General features: G+C 42.4%; 1 protein-coding gene across 1 annotated transcript in view; it reads left to right on the top strand.

Annotated features, from left to right (window-relative positions):
• LOC143301471 (xanthine dehydrogenase-like) overlaps positions 1-17,500 on the top strand; it is a 71,153-nt gene that overhangs the window by 6,650 nt on the left and 47,003 nt on the right. Inside the window, exons 3-11 of the mRNA XM_076615782.1 lie at positions 1-90; positions 1,944-2,104; positions 2,681-2,757; positions 6,612-6,694; positions 10,862-11,108; positions 12,745-12,824; positions 14,421-14,567; positions 16,751-16,853; positions 17,047-17,195. The exon at positions 1-90 is cut by the window's left edge and continues 80 nt beyond it. Of these exons, the coding sequence (XP_076471897.1) occupies positions 1-90; positions 1,944-2,104; positions 2,681-2,757; positions 6,612-6,694; positions 10,862-11,108; positions 12,745-12,824; positions 14,421-14,567; positions 16,751-16,853; positions 17,047-17,195 (1,137 nt within the window). The remainder of the gene's footprint in view (positions 91-1,943; positions 2,105-2,680; positions 2,758-6,611; positions 6,695-10,861; positions 11,109-12,744; positions 12,825-14,420; positions 14,568-16,750; positions 16,854-17,046; positions 17,196-17,500) is intronic.

Here is a 17,500-nt window from a genome sequence, read left to right as displayed (position 1 = left end):
TGCATTGAGGGCGGCTGTGGAGTCTGCCTGGTCACTGCGCGCCTCTACGACCCACTGAAGAGGGCCTATGTTGTCTGCACTGTCAACTCGGTATGTGTAGGGAACTGTGTGTGTGTTGGGGAGGGGGTTGGGGGGAGGGGAAGGTGGTTGTGTACAGCCTTTTGTGTGTTGGGGGGTGGGTTCGTGTGTGTGTGTGAGAGAGAGAGAGAGAGTTGTGTGTGTAGGTGTGTGAAAGTGTGCATAAGAGAGAGAGAGAGAGAGAGAGAGTGTGTGTGTGTGAGAGAGAGAGAGCCTTGTGTGTGTGTGCGTGTGCGCGTGAGAGTTTTGTGTGTGTGTGTGTGTGAGAGAGAGAGAGAGAGAGTCGTATGTGTGTGTAAGTGTGTGAAAGTGTGTGTGTGTGTGTGTGTGTGCACAAGTCTTGTGTGTGTGTGTGTGTGTGTGAAAGTGTGAGAGAGAGTGTGTGTGTGTGTGTATCTGTCTGTCTTTGTGTAAGAGTGTGCATAAGACAGAGAGAGAGAGAGAGAGTGTATGTGTGTGTGTGTGTGCAAGTGAGTTAGATGAAACATGTCATGATATCTGTTTGATGTTTATGTTGACTGATTTATTATAATATCTTGTTATTTCAGTGTGTTGCCGTACATGTATAGTGCTATGTGCTGTATTCGAGGAAAAAAGTACTGAACAAGGTGTTATTATCATTGTTATTATTATTATCATTATTATTATTATTATCATCATTGTTATTATTATTATTATTATTATTTATTATTATTATTATTAAGTCTGATTAGTATGCCTTGTGTTTTTAATTTTCATAACACTATTTTTTTCCATTATCAACCTGATTTCCAGTGCTTTGGGCCCCTATACTAAGGAGGTAGAGTGCATTATGGATATGTTGTATTTATTATTGATAATCCATAGTGATAATGATCATGTATTATTACTATCATCCTCCACCTCATTATTATTATTATTATATGTATTGTATTGTATTGTATTACTCGTTTTTGTCACAACAGATTTCTGTGTGTGAAATTGGGGCTGCTCTCCCCTGGGAGAACTCGTTGCTACACTGAAAGCACCACCCTTTTTTTTCTGCCTGTAATTATGTTTATTTTCTTATCAAAGTGGATTTTTCTACAAGATTTTGCCAGGTACCACCCTTATGTTGCTTTGGGTTTTTTTTTTTAATGTGCGCAAAGTGCTTGCTGCACATGGGACCTCGTTTTATTGTCTCATCTAAATGACTAGCGTCCAGACCACCATTCAAGGTCAAGTGGAGGGGGAGAAAATATTGGCGATTATGGGATTCAGGCCAGTGTGCTCAAATCCTCTTGCTTTCTAGGCGGACGCATTACCTCTAGGCCACTGTAGTGTTGTTATTATTATCATTACTAGTGTTATTGTTGCAGTTGTTGTTAATGTTATTGTAATTATTGTTTTATTGTAATTATCATTACAATTATCATTACTATTACGATTTCTTCCTCTGCTTCTTAGGAGGAAGGTGGCAGAATGGTTAAGACGCTCAGCTGCCAATACAGAGAGTCCGTGAGGGTGTGGGTTCGAATCCCGCTCTCGCCCTTTCTCCTAAGTTTGACTGGAAAATCAAACTGAGCGTCTAGTCTTTCGGATGAGACGATAAACCGAGGTCCCGTGTGCAGCACGCACTTGGCGCACTGAAAAAGAACCCATGGCAACGAGAGTGTTGTCCTTTGGCGAAATTACGTAAAATGAAATCCACTTTCATAGGTACACAAATATGTAAGCATGCACTCAAGGCCTGACTAAGCGCGTTGGGTTATGCTGCTGGTCAGGCATCTGCTCAACAGATGTGGTGTAGCGTGTATAGATTTATCCGAACGCAGTGACGCCTCCTTGAGAAAGTGAAACTGAAACTGAAACTTCTGCTTCTTCTCCTCATTACTCCACTCCTGCAGTGCCTGGTACAGCTGTACATGTGTGATGGCTGGGAGATCACGACCATTGAAGGACTGGGCAACACGCGCACAGGTCTCCACCCAGTACAGGACCGCCTCGCCAAATACAATGGGTCGCAGTGTGGTTTCTGTAGCCCCGCCCAGGTCATGAATATGTATGGGTGAGTGGGTGATGAGGCGGTGATTTCAAGTCTTCAGGATGTGAAATGCACCTGGTGTTCGTGTCCATGAATATGATGATGATTGTTCATGTCTTGGTGTATTTGATATTATCATGTATTGATTTTTGGCATTAGAATTTTAAAAATGAATTCAGGATGTTGTCATGGATGTTGTCTGTTTTGTTTTTTTCTGGCTTGGCTAGTTTCCATAGTTTTCGGATTGTCAGCAAGATTTGTTTTTTTCCCCAGCAGACAGTTTTGTTGTCAGCTGAGTATCTTTTTTGTCTTTTGTTGTTGTTGTGTGTGTTTGTTTTTTTCTTGTTTTTAAAAAAAATGGTTTTTTGTTTTGTTTTTGCTGTGAAATTTCACAAACAGGTCCACAGTGAGAATTCGGGTTGTCAGGTTCAAGTGAAGTAATGTTTTCTATTTTCAGCACATTATATTATATAAATTCACCTGATGGTTGATGCTAGAAATGGACCAGCATTGTCGAAACCAAGCCGTAGAGAGACAGCATTTTTACTCCCTCAAAAAAAAAAAGAAAAGAAAAATCAGTTGCCACATTGACTGTTTCAGACTCCTGAAGAAAACACCTGCTCCCACCATGCAGGAAGTGGAGGACAATTTTGACGCCACCATTTGTCGCTGTACAGGTGAGTATAGTGCTTGTTTCCTCAGGTAATCAAAGGAGGTACACTTCTTGCTCCTGTAGTTGTTTTTTGTTTTCTTCCAAAATCTGAAGCCCATTAGAGAGACAAAAACATTACACTCACATCGAAAGTGAAACTAACGCACTCACTGGTTCAGTCAGTGCATCTCTGTGCTTGCGAAAAGTGGACTCTCACTGCCGACCTCCAAAAGAAGATCCAAGCCATGGAAACTAGATGTGCTTCCGAAAGCTATTAGGCATCTCCTACAATGAGCACGACACGAACACTTACCTCCTAACTGTTGTCATGAGGAGAAAGTTCAGATGGTACGCACACATCACAAGATCCAATGTGCTCTCAAAGACCATTCTACAGGGCACCATATCAGATGGTGGGAAGAGAGGGAGGCAAAAGAAAATGTGGCAGGACAACATCAAAGAATGGACGGACCTGAACTTCCCAGATTCACAGAGAGCTGCGATAGTCAACAACAGAGAGAACTGGTCTGGAAATCATCTGCAGTGCCCTGACGACCCTCCACTGGGTTGTGGGGACAGGTGAAGGTGAAGGTGAAGTTTTTTAATGTCACAGTTTGCCACTGTTCAAATGAACAGGTTTGTTCACCTCTGTCAGGGGTGTGAAGTTTTCACACCAGCAGTTTGACGCCACAGTCTGACGCCATGCAGGTGACTAGAACACTTGTTTTCTTACCGTCACCAGGGGCGTGAAGTTTTCACACCTGTAGTTTGACGCCACAGTCTGACGCTATGCAGGTGACTAGAACACTGTTTTCTTACCTCCACCTGTTTTCACACCTGTAGTTTGACACCACAGTCTGACACTTTGCAGGTGAATAGAACACTTGTTTTCCTACCTCCACCTGTTTTCACACCTGTAGTTTGACGCCACAGTCTGACACTATGCAGTTGACTAGAACACTTGTTTTCTTACCGTCACCAGGGGTGTGAAGTTTTCACACCTGTAGTTTGACACCACAGTCTGACACTTTGCAGATGAATAGAACACTGTTTTCCTACCTCCACCTGTTTTCACACCTGTAGTTTGACACCACAGTCTGACACTTTGCAGGTGAATAGAACACTTGTTTTCCTACCTCCACCTGTTTTCACACCAGTAGTTTGACGCCCCAGTCTGACACTTTGCAGGTGAATAGAACACTTGTTTTCCTACCTCCACCTGTTTTCACACCTGTAGTTTGACGCCACAGTGTGACACTTTGCAGGTGAATGGAACACTGTTTTCCTACCTCCACCTGTTTTCACACCTGTAGTTTGACGCCACAGTCTGACACTATGCAGGTGAATGGAACACTGTTTTCCTACCTCCACCTGTTTTCACACCTGAAGTTTGACGCCACAGTCTGACACTATGCAGGTGTATAGAACACTGTTTTCCTACCGCCACCTGTTTTCACACCTGTAGTTTGACGCCACAGTCTGACACTTTGCAGGTGAATAGAACACTTGTTTTCCTACCTCCACCTGTTTTCACACCTGTAGTTTGACGCCACAGTCTGACACTTTGCAGGTGAATAGAACACTTGTTTTCCTACCTCCACCTGTTTTCACACCTGTAGTTTGACACCACAGTCTGACACTTTGCAGGTGAATAGAACACTTGTTTTCCTACCTCCACCTGTTTTCACACCAGTAGTTTGACGCCACAGTCTGACACTTTGCAGGTGAATGGAACACTGTTTTCCTACCTCCACCTGTTTTCACACCTGTAGTTTGACGCCACAGTCTGACACTATGCAGGTGAATGGAACACTGTTTTCCTACCTCCACCTGTTTTCACACCTGTAGTTTGACGCCACAGTCTGACACTTTGCAGGTGAATGGAACACTGTTTTCCTACCTCCACCTGTTTTCACAGCTGTAGTTTGACGCCACAGTCTGACACTTTGCAGGTGAATAGAACACTTGTTTTCCTACCGCCACCTGTTTTCACACCTGTAGTTTGACGCCACAGTCTGACACTTTGCAGGTGAATAGAACACTTGTTTTCCTACCTCCACCTGTTTTCACACCTGAAGTTTGACGCCACAGTCTGACACTATGCAGGTGTATAGAACACTGTTTTCTTACCGCCACCTGTTTTCACACCTGTAGTTTGACGCCACAGTCTGACACTCTGCAGGTGAATGGAACACTGTTTTCCTACCTCCACCTGTTTTCATGCCTGTAGTTTGACGCCACAGTCTGACACTATGCAGGTGAATAGAACACTGTTTTCCTACCGCCACCTGTTTTCACAGCTGTAGTTTGACGCCACAGTCTGACACTTTGCAGGTGAATAGAACACTGTTTTCCTACCTCCACCTGTTTTCACACCTGTAGTTTGACGCCACAGTCTGACACTTTGCAGGTGAATAGAACACTGTTTTCCTTCCTCCACCTGTTTTCACACCTGTAGTTTGACACCACAGTCTGACACTTTGCAGGTGAATAGAACACTGTTTTCCTACCTCCACCTGTTTTCACACCTGTAGTTTGACACCACAGTCTGAAACTGTGCAGGTGAATAGATCACTTGTTGTTGTTTTTTTACCTCCACCTGTTTTCACACCTGTAGTTTTATTCCACAATCTGCCACTGTGTTTTTGAAGAGAGCACTTCCAGTTTTATGTCACAGTGTGCCACTGTACAGGTGAATAGAATGTTTCCTTTTCCTCCATGATGGAGACGAAGTGTTCATACCTGCAGTTTGATGCCACTTTTGCCACAGCACAGGTGAAGAAAAAACCGCTCATTTCCTTGCCTCTGTCAGGGAGAGGATTCGACTCGAGTACGTTTGTTTGTTGGTAGGATTATATGAAAAGTTGTTGACAAATATTTTTGAAATTTTGTGGAACTGCTGGCTATAGGTAAATTTGTATTTGTTTGTTTTTGTATTTCTTTTTATCACAACAGATTTCTCTGTGTGAAATTCGGGCTGCTCTCCCTAGGGAGAGCACGTCGCTACACTACAGCGCCACCCATTTTTTTGTATTTTTTCCTGCGTGCGGTTTTATTTGTTTTTCCTGTCAAAGTGGATTTTTCAACAGAATTTTGCCAGGAACAACCCTTTTGTTGCCGTGGGTTCTTTTACATGCACCAAGTGCATGCTGCACATGGGACCTCGCTTTATCGTCTCATCCGAATGACTAGCGTCCAGACCACCACTCAAGGTCTAGTGGAGGGGGAGAAAATATCGGCGGCTGAGCCATGATTTGAACCAGCACGCTCAGATTCTCTTGCTTCCTAGGCGGACGCATTACCTCTAGGCCATCAGTTCACAGTGAATTGGATATCGTGGTGATCCCAGTTGATATGTGTGAACAAAATGACCAGAATTAGTTCGCTGGCATTGATGGAGGTATGTGCTTTATGGAGTGCCTTTGTTTCTGTTTTAAGTGTGCACGTGCATGATTTCACAGGCAAGATCTGTGTCCTGTTGATTGTATCAAAGTTGGAGCTACCATCCAGTTTTCTTTGTCGACAGGCATGAGATTCTTTTCTTTTAGACAGGAGAATGAAGAGGGAGGGGGAAAGGGAGGGGTTGAGAGGCAAAGAAAGGGAGACTGCGTGTGTGTGTGTGTGTGTGTGTGTTTGAATATGTGTGTGTGTGTGTGTGTGTGTGTGTGTGTTTGAATGTGTGTGTGTGTGTGTGTGTGTGTTTGAATGTGTGTGTTTGTGTGTGTGTGTGTGTGTGTGTTTGAATATGTGTGTGTGTGTGTGTATGTGTGTGTGTGTGTGTGTTTGAATGTGTCTGTGTGTGCCACTATGGTCATGCATTTCTTTAACGTGGATGTTTGTTCATGTGCGCTCCATGTGAATCGTTCGCTGTTTTTGCAGGCTACAGGTCGATCCTGGATGCGATGAAGTCATTCTGTGTGGATGCTCCTCCCAGCTTCTCTGGGGGGATGATTGACATCGAGGTAAGACTGTTATTGTGCCTTGATATGTTATTGTGCCTTGATATGTCATTGTGCCTTGATATGTCATTGTGCCTTGATATGTTTTTGTGCCTTGATATGTCATTGTGCCTTGATATGTTATTGTGCCTTGATATGGCCCTGTGCCTTGATATGTCATTGTGCCTTGATATGTCATTGTGCCTTGATATGGCCCTGTGCCTTGATATGGCCCTGTGCCTTGATATGTTATTGTGCCTTGATATGTCATTGTGCCTTGATATGTCATTGATATGTCATTGTGCCTTGATATGTTATTGTGCCTTGATATGTCATTGTGCCTTGATATGTCATTGTGCCTTGATATGGCCCTGTGCCTTGATATGTCATTGTGCCTTGATATGTCATTGTGCCTTGATATGGCCCTGTGCCTTGATATGTCATTGTGCCTTGATATGGCCCTGTGCCTTGATATGTCATTGTGCCTTGATATGGCCCTGTACCTTGATATGTCATTGTGCCTTGATATGGCCCTGTGCCTTGATATGGCCCTGTGCCTTGATATGTCATTGTGCCTTGATATGGCCCTGTGCCTTGATATGTTACTGTGCCTTGATATGGCCCTGTGCCTTGATATGGCCCTGTGCCTTGATATGTTACTGTGCCTTGATATGGCCCTGTGCCTTGATATGGCCCTGTGCCTTGATATGTTACTGTGCCTTGATATGGCCCTGTGCCTTGATATGGCCCTGTGCCTTGATATGTTACTGTGCCTTGATATGGCCCTGTGCCTTGATATGGCCCTGTGCCTTGATATGTTACTGTGCCTTGATATGGCCCTGTGCCTTGATATGGCCCTGTGCCTTGATATGTTATTGTGCCTTGATTTGGCCCTGTGCCTTGATATGTTACTGTGCCTTGATTTGGCCCTGTGTGGTCAGCTGGCCTTAACTCTTTCGTTCCTGTTTTTCTATGAACCACTACTCTCCCTTGTTCCGAGATCCCTACCATTCGCATGTTCCCTTCATTCCTGGATTTAGAGAAGAGAAAGAAAGTATGAAGCAGGGTACTTATTTTGGAGGCTTACGGTAACATGGCTCATTACAGTACACTAAGATTGTCGTATACTGTTGTGTTCAGAATTGATGTGAGAAGTTGTCTGAGACCCTGTTGACACTATAGGGTGACATCTCTGGTGACACTCAGGTGTAAAACAGGTGACTTTGGGGTCAAACACAATGCATACAACTACGTATTACATGCAGGACAGTGTTTTGCTTGCAGAGTATGCACATCATGCAGGTACTCACCGAGTAGTGCCTCGTATGTATCTCAGTGTCACACTGCTAGTCATATCAATGAAAACTGTCACCATTGTCACTACTATTGTCCTGATCACATGAATGATTTGAACTTTGTTTCAAAGAGAATATGTGCCTTTCACTACACTAGCAGTCACTGAGCCAGAATCAGATCATTATCTACACAGTTCTTGAACAAAAACTATTCAGAAACGATACTGTCTCTAAATACGCATGTCCATGTCACAATCATCACGTAATATGCCACACAAAGGTGACACGTGTGTGATATACCTTGAAGCAGTCATGCCAGTTACTGCACAAGTATACACCACAATTTTCACACTTCTTACTTTTTTAACTTTTCGTCATCCGCTATCTGTGCTTCTGTAGCAACAGCTAATTGCACTCTCTCCTTGTCATTCATTTGAAACAGATTGAAATCATTATCTGTTAGAGCGTTGTAAAACTCATCATCAGAAAACTAGTCACAATCCGAACTTTCTACACATTCCGTTTTTCTGTGTCCGTGTGTCTACACTGGCAAGAATGTAGCGGCGCCCACTTTCCCACGGCCTAGGGAGGGGGAAGGGGGTGTCTGGCATCCATTCCACTCATAAACACTGCCCCACTAGTGACCATGTCAAGGATAGATGACGCGCACTGATGACGCGACTCACGGGAAGTTCAAAGCGCTTACTGCGAGAACTGATTTTCCGGGCTGCAGGAAGGAAAGGGGGAATTCTCTGCTGCACGGTTTTCCGGCCTCCAGGAATGAAGGGTAAACATCCTGTAAACCGGAAAACCGTGCTGCAGGGATGAAAGAGTTAAGCAACAAAGATAAATAGATCATAAAGAATGTTCAGTGGTTAAAGTGTTGGACTTTTATTCTGAGGGTCCCAGCTTCGAATCTCGTTAACAGCGCCTGGTAGGTTAAGGGTGGAGATTTTTGTGATCTATCAGGTCAACACATGTGCAGACCTGCTAGTGCCTGAACCCCCTTTGTGTGTATATGCACACTGAAGATCAAATACGCACTTTAAAGATGCTGTAATCCATGTCAGCGTTCGGTGGGCTAGAGAAACAAGAATATACCCAGCATGCACACCCCTGAAAACAGAGTATGGCTGCCTGTGTGGTGGAATAAATATAAACAAACAAAAAAATAGTCATATATGTAAAACGTTTCATGTCTGTATGAGTGTGTATGCGTGCATGACTGAAACCTGATTGAACAACACAGGAAACAAATGATGAGCGCCCAGTGGCAGCTGTCACTCGGCTCGACCCAGGTAGGCAGCCTGTTGTGCAAATGAGTACATGTTTGTAGAGCGCTTAGAGCTTGGTCTCCATCCGAGGATAGGTGCTATATAAGTATCCACATCATCTTCATCTTTGGCATCAATATTTACTCTCTTTTTTGTTCTTTTTGCACTGATACGGCCCTGTGTGGTCCGCTGGGCTGTAAGCAACAAAAGACGGACAGATTCAATATGTTGTGTGGTGTGTGGTGAACAAGTGATAACGTGTCCGCCTAGGAAGCGAGAGAACCTGAACACATGGGATCGAATCCCACTCTGGGCAGCATCATCTCCCGCTCCACTAGATCGTCAGTGGTGGTCTGCATGCTGTTGTTTTGGTTGAGGCCCTGTGTGTAGCATGCACTCGGTGCACGTAAAAGAGGCCATGGCAATAAAAGTGTTGTCCCTGGCAAAATTTTGTTGAAGAAATCCTCTTTGATAGGAAAATAGTTGCACTTGCAGACAGAAAAAAAAGAGAAATCTGTTGTGACAATGCAATGCAATGCAATACTGTTGTACAATGCAATGCAATACTGTTGTACAATGCAATGCAATACTGTTGTACAATACAATGCAATGTAGTGCTGTGCAATGCATTGCAGTACTGTTGTACTGTGCTGTGCTGTGCTGTGCTGTACAAAAGAACAGTACAATAATGTAATACAGTACAATACAATATACCATAATTCAATACAGTACAATACAATACATTGTAGTGCAATGCAATACAATGCAGTACAGTAATGGAATACAGTACAATACAATACAATACAATACAATACAATACAATACAATACAATACAACACAACACAATACAGTGCAATACAATGCAATGCAATGCAGTGCAGTGCGGTACGATATGGTATGGTACAATATTATATGATACGATATGATACTATACACTACTAATACTATACTAGACTGTACTGTACTATACTATACTAATTCAAAAGAACACAGTACGATAATACAATACAGTACAATATAGTACAGCCCAGTACAATGCAATACAGTACAATACAGTGCAATGTAATGCAATGCAATGCAATACAATAATTGAATACAGTACAGTATAGTACAACAACATAACACAACACAGCACAGTGCAATGCAATTCAATGCAATACAATGCAAAACAATACAATACAATCATAGAATACAGTACAATACAGTACAATACAATACAATCATGGAATATAGTACAATACAGTACAATACAGTACAGTAATGGAATACAGTACAATACAGTACAATACAATACAATAATGGAATACAGTACAATACAATACAGTAATGGAATACAGTACAATACAGTACAATACAATACAGTAATGGGATACAGTACAATACAATACAGTAATGGGATACAGTACAATACAGTACAATACAATACAATCATGGAATATAGTACAATACAGTACAATACAATACAATAATGGGATACAGTACAATACAGTACAATACAATACAGTAATGGAATACAGTACAATACAATGCAATACAATACATACAATAATTGAATACAATGCAGTACAATACAATACAATACAGTACAGTACAGTACAAAGCAACACAATCACGTCCACAGGATCTGGACAGCAAGATCTGCCGAAAGACGGGTGAGTCATGCTCTGGACAGTGCCGCACCAAGGACGGTGCACAGTCCCACTGCACCGCAGAGGGAACCCAGGACTCAGCGGCCAAACCTGTCCCACTGCACATCGTGTCTGCCAGGGCCCAGTGGTTCAAACCCACCAACACCTCGGACCTCTACGATCTTCTCAACAAGTACCGTGACGAGAACTACCGCCTTGTGTTTGGGAACACGGGGTTTGGTGAGGGTCTTTGGATGTTGCGGTGTTGTGTGGTGTTTGTCTGAAAGCTTTGTTGTTTGTGTGGTGTGTGGGTGGGTGGGGGTGAGTACTGAAAGCTTTGTTGTTTGTGTGGTGTGTGGGTGGGTGGGGGTGAGTACTGAAAGCTTTGTTGTTTGTGTGGTGTGTGGGTGGGTGGGGGTGAGTACTGGAAGGTGTGGAATGGGGAGTGGTATGGTCTGGGTGTGTGTCTGAAGGTCTTGGGTGTCACAGCGGTGTGTGCTGTTTCTTCGTCTGAAAGTTTTGGTACAGGAGAGAGACCGTGTGTGTGTGTGTGTGTGTGTGTGTGTGTGTGTGTGTGTGTGTGTGTGTGTGTGTGTGTGTGTGCATGTGTGATTGTGTGTGAGTGTTCGTGTGCGTGTGTTTGTGTGTGAGTGTGTGCACGCATGCATACATGTGTATGTTGTGCCATGTGGTGTATTCATTGTTCGGCTGAAGGTTGTGATATTAAGGAGGGGGCGAGACAGAGACTGAAAGAGGGAGGGGGAGAGAGAAAGAGAGGGGACGGGGCTTGGAGGGAGGGGTGGGGGGTAAGGGGTAAAAAGAGAAAAAAAGGGTGGGAAAGAGATACTGCATGCAGTGATTTTGATCAGCCCAGTGTCCTGCATGGTTTTGTTGAATCAAGTGAGCGAGGAGAGATGAGCGGGAATAAAGACATGAAATAGGAGTGAGAGTCGGGAATATTTTTTATTATGGATTTTCCCTTTTTTTAACTCACTTGTGTAAACAAAGTGAGTCTATGTTTTAACCCGGTGTTCGCTTGTCTGTGTGTGTGTGTGTGTGTGTGTGTGTCCGTGTGTCTGTGTGTCTGTGGTAAACTTTAACATTGACATTTTCTCTGCAAATACTTTGTCACTTGACACCAAATTTGGCATGAAAATAGGAACAATTCAGTTCTTTCCAGTCATCTTGTTTAAAACAATATTGCACCTCTGGGATGGGCACAAAAAAATAATAAAAGAAGCCTAATTATATGAAAACTGCATTTACTGTTATATTTATATTTTTTGTATTCTCTAAACTTGGCACTTTGATCTGATATTCTGACACAACAAAAAGAGCAGTCATTATTATTATTTTTTGTTCAAACAGGAACTTCTCTTTGCTAAGCATGGAAGTTTTATTTATTTTGCAAACGTTTTGGTGCAGTTAGTAAAAAAGGGAAATTACTCTGTAATTAATGCTAGGGGACTTAATTTATCACAAGTGAGTCTTGAAGGCCTTGCCTCTCTTGTTTTTTTTTTTGTTTTTGTTTGTTTTATGTTGTTCTTTTTAGTGTGGATGGTTTACTTGGGTTGATGTTTCAAGTTAATCTCTGTTATACTTGGAAAGAAGGATAAGCGTTATTGATCTGTATTACATGTTAAAAATATTACATACATAACGTGATGGAAATGTGGTTCATGCAGGTGTAAATACATGTTACGTTTAAAAATGGAACATACGTAACATGATGTAAATGGTGTTGTCTGTTTGAACGTTTGTAGTTCATTGAAATTGGGCATATGTTAGATGATTATTGTTTATGCAGACGTAAACCTGTGTTACATATTGAAAAATGTCACTGCAATCATGATGAAAATGCTGTTGTTCCCGACAGGTGTGTACAAGGACATAGGACCATGGAATTACGACGTTCTGATTGATGTCAGGGGGGTTGATTTGTTCTACCTGGTGAAGGTATGTTGGGTTGTCTGTGGTACAGAAATAGCAATGAAGACATGTAACGTGAACCTGTGTTTGTTGTTATTCCTGTTGTTAGCAAGCGTTCCTGTTGTTAGCATCGAAAGATGTCTTATACTGCTGTTGTTGTCGTTGGCGTAAAAAGTCTTTGATCAATAATTTGTGCTTTGTACTGTGGACTAACGACACACATCTTGGTAGGACCATAGGTAGCACACTTTGTTTGCAAAAGTGTTTGGTAATGCATCCCATTGCCAACACACTGAGATGGTGATTGTATATAAGGAGAGACAAGATGAGAGAGAGAGACAGGAGAGGAGAGAGACAAGATGAGAGACATGAGGTGAGGTGAGAGACAGGCACTGAGACAAGGGACACACAGCGAGATCAGACACAGGGCAAGGCAAGAGACTTCTTTTTATACATCACACCCCAAAAAACTGATCTTACCAAAAGTGCCTGGACTTGTTTCACCTGATTCCTCTGAAGACAGAATATGGCAGCCTAAACGGTGAGGTTTAAAAACGGTCATACATGTAAAAGCCCACTTGTACATGTATACAAGTGAATATGGGAGTCGCAGCCCCCAAATAAGGAAGAAGTCTCACCTGGTTTTCGACTAGAGTTACACCGTTGATCATAATACCATGATCAAGTAGCCTTCAGCCAGACATTTAGTGCTCTTTGTCATGTAATAATAGTGACTGGATGATTTCATTGACACCATTACGTTTAGTGCTGTGTGTAATGTGATAATATTGATTGGATGATTTCATTGACACCATAACGTAGTGCTGTATGCAGTGTAATAATATTGATTGAATGATTTCATTGACATCATTACGTTTAGTGCTGTATGTAATGTAATAATATTGATTGAACGATTTCATTGACACCATTACATTTAGTGCTGTATGTAATGTAATAATATTGATTGAATGATTTCATTGACACCATTACATTTAGTGCTGTATGCAGTGTAATAATATTGATTGGATGATTTCATTGACACCATAACGTAGTGCCGTACGTAATGTAATAATATTGATTGAATGATTTCATTGACACCATTATGTTTAGTGCCGTACGTAATGTAATGATATTGATTGAACGATTTCATTGACATCATTACGTTTAGTGCTGTATATAATGTAATAATATTGATTGGATGATTTCATTGACTTCATTACGTAGTGCCGTACGTAATGTAATAATATTGATTGAACGATTTCATTGACACCATTACATTTAGTGCTGTATGTAATGTAATAATATTGATTGAACGATTTCATTGACACCATTACATTTAGTGCTGTATGTAATGTGATAATATTGATTGGATGATTTCATTGACACCATTACATTTAGTGCTGTATATAATGTAATGATATTGATTGGATGATTTCATTGACATCATTACGTTTAGTGCTGTATGTAATGTAATGATATTGGTGCTGTATGTAATGTAATGATATTGATTGGATTATTTCATTGACACCATTACGTTTAGTGCTGTATTTAATGTAATGATATTGATTGGATTATTTCATTGACGCCTTTGTTTTTTCTCCTCCTGCACTGATTTTGTGACAGATGGGAGAGGCCATAGACCTGGGAGCCAACATCAGTCTTGCCAGCCTGCTGGAGTTGTTTGAAGAGAACGCCGCCAATCCCCACCTGCCCTACTTCGCAGCTTTCGCTCGCCACATGAAGCAGGTGGCTTCCAACAGTGTCAGAAACGTGAGTGCACACTCCCAGTGAAAACGTCATGACCACGCCCCAAGTGTCTTGTTGAGATGAAAGGTGTCATCGCCTTTCACAGCCATCAGGGGCAGTGAATTCATATCCACGGTGTCTAGGGCTTGGCATTGGAAGGTGGAGCCCGAATCCTCCTCTTCCGCTGTTGTGTTCTTCCTGAACTGTTGTCGTTTAGTCTTTGGGAAGATGTGCAATGCGGCTTGGCTGACTGAAATGGAGGGGCATGAGAATTTCGATGACCTGTTTATTTGTGTATAGCTATTTCCGTTTGGTGCCGTTTAAATGATCTTTTTTATTTTTCATTCATTTTATTTGTTTGTTGTTTTCTTTTTATGTTGAATACACGTGCTGCTGCTGAAAAGAAAATGTCTGTACCAAAGTATGGACAATAAAGTTTGTGTATTGTATTGTGTATTGTGTTGTGTATTTACACCTGGGTGGAGTGAGGAAAACTGGAGTAAAGTGCCTTTCTCATCGACACTCACCGTGTGGAAACGGGGCTTCTAAACCTGGTGAACACTGGATCAGAAGTCCAACACCAAATAGACTCTGCCACAACACCTCACCGTGTATTGTGCTGGGAACCAAAATGAAAGTAAATAGTTTTTTCAGGGACTGCACGGAAGTGGAAGGGAGATATTTATGGTACACTGTGTGCTGTATCCTTGAAAAGGTCCAAATACAACACTAATTTTGGACACTTTGTTAGCAGTATGACTGGTTTTCATGTACTGATGTCACTGTGAGAATAAAGTTTTGAGGACTGCAGTTAACAGGTACATCACTTTTTTGTGTTTGTAGAGGGCATATTCCAAAAGAAAAACCAGAAAATTAAATTATTGTGGATGTTCATGTGGGTGGGTAAATGGAAGCGTTGTTCAGATGTGTGAAGGGCTCATGAACTGTTAGAATTAGTGTGTGCATGATGGTATGATCCTGTTTCCAAAACCCACCAAACACAGACATGGATTATGGGATCCTTAACATATGTATTGGATCTTTTGCATGTTTGTATGCTCAAGGAGAATAAAGACACTAGTAGGTCTGCACATATACTGACCTGGGAGATCAGAAAAAAAACCCACCCTGTCCTTTATCCACCAGTCACTGATACCGGTATCAAACCCTGGACATTCACATTGAACCTCCAGCGCTTTAACTCTTACATGCACTTAGCGCACGTAAAAGGACCCACAGCAACAAAAAGGTTGTTCCTGGCAAAATTCTGTAGAAAAAATCTACTTCGATAGGAAAAACAAATAAAACTGCATGCAGGAAAAAATACAAGAAAATGGGTGTCGCTGTAGTATAGCGACGCGCTCTCCCTGGGGAGAGCAGCCCGAATTTCACACAGAGAAATCTGTTTTGATAAAAAAAAAAAAGAAAATACAACAAATGTTAACAAGCTGCTAACAGCTGCTAGCCGGCTAAGTCAACTGCACAGTACAGCTGAAAACTAGCTGTGCAGCGGAGCTGTCAGTGTCACTCCTCAGTTTGCTGCCACATGGCACACACTCTTCTCCACTGTCACTGTCAGCAGCAAAATCATTTTCAGCCAACTGACTTTCAGTCAGACTTGCAGCTTGCTGTCCCGTATATTGTTGTCTAAAGCGAGGCTGCTGGCTACATTCTGAACTGGTTGAAGAACTCACTATCGTTCAAACTAAATTTAAAAAAAAGCCTCTGAAAATCACTCCAAACTGCACGAGAGTTGGTTCAACAAGTTCAGGTTCATGTGGCAGGAAGTGCTGGCTAAGTTTGGTGTTATTTATTGAAGAGTAGCGCAGGTTTGTTAACTCTAATGCTCAAGTCGCCGATCAGCGCCAGCAGCGCTCTCCCGACAAGTTGCCATGCAGCAGCTGTAGTGATGTTGCAGCAAATTGAACATGGACCTGAACTTGTTGAACCAACTCTCGTGCAGTTTGGAGTGATTTTCAGAGGCTTTTTTTTTAATTTAGTTTGAACGATGGTGAGTTCTTCAACATGCGTGTGAATGACTGGTGCGAAAGCGCTTTGATTTGTCTCTGCACAAGATCCAGCGCTATATAAATACCATTATTATAATTATTATTATTAAATTGCAGAACGGCGACTAAAGTTACCAAAGGGTTAAACCACTGTGCTGTCGTTCCTGTGCTGCAGTAAGGTGACTGACTGTGTTGCAGTTGGCTTGCTGGGCGGGAAGTCTGATGCTGAAGCACCATCATCCTGACTTTGTGTCGGACGTCTTCACCCTCTTTGAAACTGTGGGCGCAGAACTTCTCATTGGTGAGACACTTTTTTTTTCTGTTTAACTCATTCCAGACGAAGGGCACCGATTGGGGCCCTACTGTTTACAACCGATCAGGGCCTTAGATAGTTGTGAATTTTGGATAGTTGTACTAGTTGTGTGGATCGTCAGGAATGAAATAGTTTTATGAATCAGGTTGATTGACTCAACAGTTGGTTTTGTGTGGTGCAGGGAATGTGAACGGCTCGGAACAGATGTACAGCCTGTCCCAGTTTCTGGAGCTGGACATGAAGGGCAAGGTCATCGTGGGCTGCGTTCTGCCCAAGTACACGGACCGCGTCACTCACGTCAACACCTTTCGTGTCAGCCAGCGACTGCAGGTAATGGCCCTGTGTTGTTGGCTGAGCTGTAAGCATTTAACATTTAATTAAAGTACAGGTAAAATAACACATCAGACTGATTTGTTTCTGCACGCCTGGGTTGCATCAGTGATCTCAGTTGCACTAAGTTTGCATAGTGATTTGAATTTTCGCAAGTGTATGGAATTTCCTTTTGCACCAGCCAGCGACTGCGGGAAAAGTCAGACTGGTTTGTTTCTGCATGGCTGGGTGGCATAGGTGACCACTGCTGTGGGGGTGGGGGGGTAAACCGTTGGTTGGCAGCCTGGGTTGGATTGCGTGAGAGA

The sequence above is a fragment of the Babylonia areolata genome, chromosome 27 (genome assembly GCF_041734735.1).
Source record: "Babylonia areolata isolate BAREFJ2019XMU chromosome 27, ASM4173473v1, whole genome shotgun sequence".
NCBI lineage: Eukaryota > Metazoa > Mollusca > Gastropoda > Neogastropoda > Buccinidae > Babylonia > Babylonia areolata.
This window is presented reverse-complemented; position numbering and strand designations above follow the sequence as displayed.